Genomic DNA, 6311 nt, shown 5'->3' with positions numbered 1-6311 from the left:
CAGTCGTCACCTCTCTATACAGCAAACCTTCAGGCTTCAGTCGTCACCTCTCTATACAGCAAACCTTCAGGCTTCAGTCGTCACCTCTCTATACAGCAAACCTTCAGGCTTCAGTCGTCACCTCTCTATACAGCAAACCTTCAGGCTTCAGTCGTCACCTCTCTATACAGCAAACCTTGAGTGGTCACCTCTCTGTGCAGCAAACCCTCGGTCTGTCGGTAGATAGAATACCTCTCTCTGGTGCGCCGCAGGTGCGGCGAGCAGCTAAGTTTATGGAAACAAATCGGAAGCCAAATTACGTCACAACTCGCATCTAATGTTGTCAGCCGACTCAAGTGGCGCGTAATGAGAAGTCGGAGGCTGAAGGCGGGCAGACTTCCACATGACGAGGCGAGCACCACAGCCAGTTTAGTATCTCGCCGAGGAGAGGGCGTTCTGTTCAGAGACCTTTGTCAAGAGCCACTGTAGCCCGAACAGCGGTTAGCTGCGAAGCCGAAGGCTGCGAGACCAACGTCAATGCACATTCTTTCAACGTGTGACCGTTTATTGGAGCCAGGGTCGTTGTAAACACATAGGTTCAAGATAATGTGTGCTGAAATTGTGGCAAATCCTTGTATGCTTTATAAAAAACACTAAAAGAGCAGAAATGAGCTTTTGTTTAGGTAGTAGTGACGAACTACGATATTCATAGGATTTTATCTCTGGGTCACCTATTTTTAATAAAAAAAAACAATTGCGATATTTAATCACAGATCAATTTGGATGAATAAAAAAATATCAAAATACTCCTCGCGACGTACTATGCAATGTTGACATCGTTGAATAACTATTGACTGCAACTTGGTCATTAACCTACAAGTGAAAATGTATACATTGCACGCGTAGTAATTGTATCCCCCGCGACGAAGTCGGCGGGGATACTATGGTTTCATGTCTCTCCAGCCGCCGCCGCTCGGTCCGCTGCAGAGAATTTCCCTTCCGCGCTATAACTCGACCCCCTAATTGACCTAGCGCTACCAAACTTGGTATACTTACACATCTTGGGGAGAAGGTGAGCAGCGTACCAAAACCAGGTCACTGCGACCTTTATTTGACCTTTACCTTGATCATATTTCCCTTCCGCTCTATAACTCGGCCCCTAATTGACCTAGCGCTACCAAACTTGGTATACTTACACATCTTGGGGAGAAGGTGAGCAGCGTACCAAAACCAGGTCACTGCGACCTTTATTTGACCTTTACCTTGACTTTGATCATATTTCTCTTCCGCTCTCGAACTCGGCCCCTAATTGACCTAGCGTTACCAAAACCAGGTCACTACGACCTTTATTTGACCTTTACCTTGATCATATTTCCCTTCTGCTCTATAACTCGGCCCCTTGCGCTACCAAACTTGGTATACTTACACATCTTGGGGAGAAGGTGTGTCGCGGACCAAAACCAGGTCACTACAACCTTTATTTGACCTTTACCTTAACCTTGATCATATTTCCCTTCCGCTCTATAACTCGGCCCCTAATTGACCTAGCGCGACCAAACATCGTATACTTACACATCTTGGGGAGAACACGGGGGATACATGTAGTTGGCGACAACTGCCCTTTCTAGTCAAAACTGCACACACTCTTTCGAAGCGATAGGTAGATGCGTGCACGAGTGGTAGAATATCTCTGTTCAAGTACTGTGCTGGTATAGCATGCTATGCATTTCTTCATCCCCCTATGGCAAACGGCCCCCTCTACACTGTGAATGTGTCTAGCAGGGCATGTCATAGCTGTGAGTCAGATTTGAATATTGGCCATGCACAATGTAGAGGGGGCGTTTAAAATTGGCACGGAGGGACATGTATACCATGCTACACCGGCAGCCTTGCTGGTACTGTAGTATGATATTTTGCTCGACATTGAATGATGGTGGAAAACCTCGCTAGATGTTGTCGGTGAATGGGCCGTGTGCTGCCTGCGTGCTTCACGTGGAGAAACTGTCTGCTTTAATGATTTGCTGATTATCGATGATTTCTAGACGTGCGCATTTGCGAACATGCCTCGATGAGCTGAAGCAAATCGTTCCGCTGGGATCCGACAGCAGTCGCCACACGACCTTGGGACTACTCACAAAGGCACAGATGTTAATCAAGGTAGCTATCTGTACCTGCACGGATTTTAAGTGACTCATAGGGGAAGGCAGGAGGTACCAGTTACCGCAATACCTCCCTGTCACGTAGAGACAAATGGGTTGTTACACTGACACTAGTGTTCATGCACCAATGCTGAGCATTTATTTTCCAGTCTGTCCATCAGCAATAGTCGTATGAACCTAAATGGCTTTTTCAACATTGTTCTTCTTCGCATAGTAGTAGCTTAATCTAAAAGAACAACACTAGGAGGTTGGAAATGGGGGTAAAAAGTCATTGTTTGTGTAAACGGTATCGAACTCTCGTCTTCTTAGTGAGACATTGTTTTTATTACTATGATAAAAATGTGAAACGTATGCATGGCCTTATGTACAGAATTTTGATTTTTCACCTTTGGCAGTTTCATTTTGTCAGTGTGTCAGTCCATCCATCCATACACCTCCCAATTTGTTTGTATATACAGCTTTCTTGATTTCAATGTCTTCTGTTGTCTTTGTGTATAGGTGTATGCGTGTGTGCACATGTGTGTGACTGGCATTGATCGAGAGGGAAAGAGAGGGAGGGAGGGAGGAAGGAAGGGAGTAAGGGAGAGAGAGAGCGAGAACGCCAGCGAGAAACACGACACGCGTAAACGCAACTCTGGTGTCCTGCAGAACCTGGAGGACAAGTCCTGGAAGTGCGAGCAGGCGAAGGTGCAGCTGTCACGAGAGCAGCGCCACCTCAAGCGTAGAGACAAACAGAAGACATTGAATCAAGAAAGTGTCATATACAATACAATTGGAGGTGTTAATGATGGATGGGACTGGACCACCACTGCAAAATGAAACTGCCCAAAGGTGAAAAAATCAAAAATTCTCGTACATAAGGCCATGCATACGCTTTCCACATTGTTTATCATAGTAATAAAAACAATGTATCACTAAGAAAGACGCAGAGCTTCGATCGTTTACACAAACATATGACTCTTTACCCAATTTCCAACTCCTTAAGTGTTGTTCTTTTAGCATAAGCTGACTACTATTGCGAAGTAAGACACACATGTTAAAAGCATTTAGGTTTATACGACTAATTGCCTGATGGACAGACTGAAAAATAAATGCTCAGCATTGGTGCATGAACAACTAGTGTCAGTTGTAACAACCCCATTGCTCTACGTGACAGGGAGTATTGCGGTAACTTGTACCCCTGCCTTCCCCTATGCGTCACGTTAAAAATCGGTGCAGGAACAGATAGCTACTCTGGATTACATCTGTGCTTTCCGTTGTGAGTAGTCCGAAGGTCGTGTGGCGACTGCTGTCGGATACAGCGAACGATTTGCTTCAGCTCCACTCGAGGGCATGTCGCAAATGCGCACGTCCTAGAATGCATCGATAATGAGCCAAGATGCATTAAAGCGAGGAACAGTTTTTCCGCCGTGAAGCCAGCCAGCCCAGTCACGGCCATTCACGACAACATCTAGCGCAGGTTTCAACATCTTCAAAGTCGAGCAAATATCATTACTACGAGTACCAGCAAAGGCTGCCGGGTGTAGCATGGTTAATACTATGTCCCTCGCTGCATATTCTTAAGCGCCCCTAATTGTGCATGGCCAATATTCAAATGCTGACTCACAGCTATGACAGTGCCCTGCTACGACACATCACAGTGTAGAGGGGGCGGTGTTGCATAGGGGGGATGAAGAAATGCAGTAGCTATGCTATACCAGCACAGGTACTTTGAACAGGAGTAATATTTCTACCACTCGTGCACGCCATCTACCTATCGCTTCTAAAGATGGGTGTGCAGTTTTGACTACGAAAGGGCAGTTGTCGCCACTACATGTATCCCCCGTGGTTCTCACCCAAGATGTTGTAAGTATACGGATGTTTGAGTCTGCGCTAGAGTCAATTAGGGGCGAGTTATTAGACGCGGATAGAGGAAATATGATCAAGGTAAGGTAAAGGTCAAATAAAGGTTTGTAGTGACCTGGTTTTGGTCCCGACACACCTTCTGCCCAAGATGTGTAAGTATACCAAGTTTGGCTAGCGCAAGGATGCGCCGAGTTATAGAGCAGAAGGGAAATATGATCAAAGGTAAAGGCAAATAAAGGGTGCGTTAGTGACCTCGTGTTTTGTAACGCTATGGTCAATTAGCGGCGCGAGTTCCGAGAGCGGCAAACAGAAATATGATCAAAGTCAAGTAACGTCAAGATTAAAAGGTCGCAGTGACCTGGTTTTGGTATGCCTGCTTACTTCTCCCCAAGATGTGTAAAGTATACCAAGTTGTAGCGCGTGGATCAATATGGGCCAGTTACAGAGCGGCAAGGAAAATATTGATTCAAGGTTTCAATGCTAAAGGGGTCAAATACAAGCGTCGCTGCAGTGACCTGCGTTTTGGTACGCTGATCACCTTCTGCCCCAAGATGATGTAAGTATACCAAGTTTGTAAGCGCATAGGTCAATTAGGGGGTCGAGTTACTAGCGACGGAGAGCGAAATCTCTGCCCAGCGCCGACGAGCGAGGCGGCGGCTGGGAGAGCACATGAAAAACCATGAGATCCCCGCCGACATTCGTCGCGGGGGATACAATTACTACGCGTGCAAATGTTATACTTTTCACTTGGTAGGTTACAATGACAGAGTTGCAGTCGAATAGTTTATTCAACGATGTCAACATTGCTAGTACCGTCGGCCGAGGAGTAGTATTTTGATAATTCTTTTTTCATCCAAATTGATCTGTGATTAATATCGGCAATGTTTTTTTTTATTAAAAATACGGTGACCAGAAGATAAAATCCTATGATATATCTAGTTCGTCACTGACTGACCTAAAACAAAAGCGCATTCTGCTCTTTTAGTTGTTTTTTATAAAGCAATTACAAGGATTGCCACAATTTTTCAGCACACATTATCTGAAACCTATGTGTTTACAACGACCCTGGCTCCAATAAACGGTCACACGTGAAAGAATGTGCCATTGGACGTGGTCTCGCAGCCGTTCGGCTTCGCAGCTGACGCTGTTTCGGGCCTACATGGCTCTTGACAAAGTCTGCTTGAACAGAACGCCGCTCTCTCGGCAAGATACTAAAACTGGCTGGGTGCTCGGGCCTCGTCATGGGAAAGGCTGCCCGCCTTCAGCCTCGACATTCTCATTACGCGCCACTGAGTCGGCTGACAACATTAGATGCGAGTTGTGACGTAATTGGCTCCGATTTGTTTTCCATAATAACTTAGCTGCTCGCCGCAACCTGCGGCGCACCAGAGAGAGTATTCTATCTATCCGACAGACGAGGGTTTGCTGCACAGAGACGGTGACAGCTCAAGGTTTGCTGTATAGAGAGGTGACGACTGGAAAGCCTCATGGTTGTGTATAGAGACGCGCGTGACGACTGTGCATCGCTGATGCTTTCCGTGTGTTACTCTGATATTACGAGGAGCTTTAACGACAACGCGTGGACGACTTAGGTGTGTGAGATTAGAGATCATCGGAGATCGTTCATGATTGTACGTTTGAAGTTTACTGGTAATGTGTTCGACGACCGAGTATATAGAGATGTTGTCTTAATCGCGTGGACGACACACCCGACTCTGCTGAAAGCGTTTGACCTTTGCCTGTATCGTCTGGTCGCAGGACATGGTTTCAGACAGGACTTGACCTTTGAAATTTTTTTCAAGGACTTTTCCAAGCGACATTTGATTCGGGACAAGACTTCGGACAGAGACCACTGCTTTATCAGATGACGTATCTTTATCTCTGTCGTCGATTCCGTGATACACAGAACACGAACGAACAGAACGAACATTCATACAACTCAACCCCACTGCCTTAATCATTGGCATCCTATCGTCTGTCGGTCGACGACGGACGACATTGTCACCTTTCAAAACTACCTGGATCACATTAATAAACCCTTCTAAACACTACTGCACTTTTCTAAACATCCCTTGATTTTACTGACCTATTTATGACTCACTGTAATCGGTGATCATCATTATAAGCTGTCGTATCGTGTCTATAAGTCCTTTTTTAAGCGTCAAGTTAAGGATGACGGGATTCTCCGCGGAATTCATTCTTAGTCGGTAAGATATCGGGCGTTTACACATTATATACTACAAAATCGTTCGTATCCTTTCATTAGCAGGCAAATGTGATATACTTTTTCTAACTTCGGTCCCAGGGAAGGAGACTCGAATTTTTCTT

The 6311-nt window shown here is 45.6% G+C and overlaps 1 protein-coding gene across 1 annotated transcript in view; it reads left to right on the top strand.

Annotated features, from left to right (window-relative positions):
* Positions 1 to 6311, top strand: part of LOC106807505 (max dimerization protein 1-like) — an 18430-nt gene that overhangs the window by 10036 nt on the left and 2083 nt on the right. Inside the window, exon 4 of the mRNA XM_014809846.1 lies at positions 2022 to 2136. Within this exon, the coding sequence (XP_014665332.1) occupies positions 2022 to 2136 (115 nt within the window). The remainder of the gene's footprint in view (positions 1 to 2021; positions 2137 to 6311) is intronic.

Source organism: Priapulus caudatus, unplaced genomic scaffold, assembly GCF_000485595.1.
Source record: "Priapulus caudatus unplaced genomic scaffold, Priapulus_caudatus-5.0.1 Scaffold219, whole genome shotgun sequence".
Taxonomy (NCBI): domain Eukaryota; kingdom Metazoa; phylum Priapulida; class Priapulimorpha; order Priapulimorphida; family Priapulidae; genus Priapulus; species Priapulus caudatus.
This window is presented reverse-complemented; position numbering and strand designations above follow the sequence as displayed.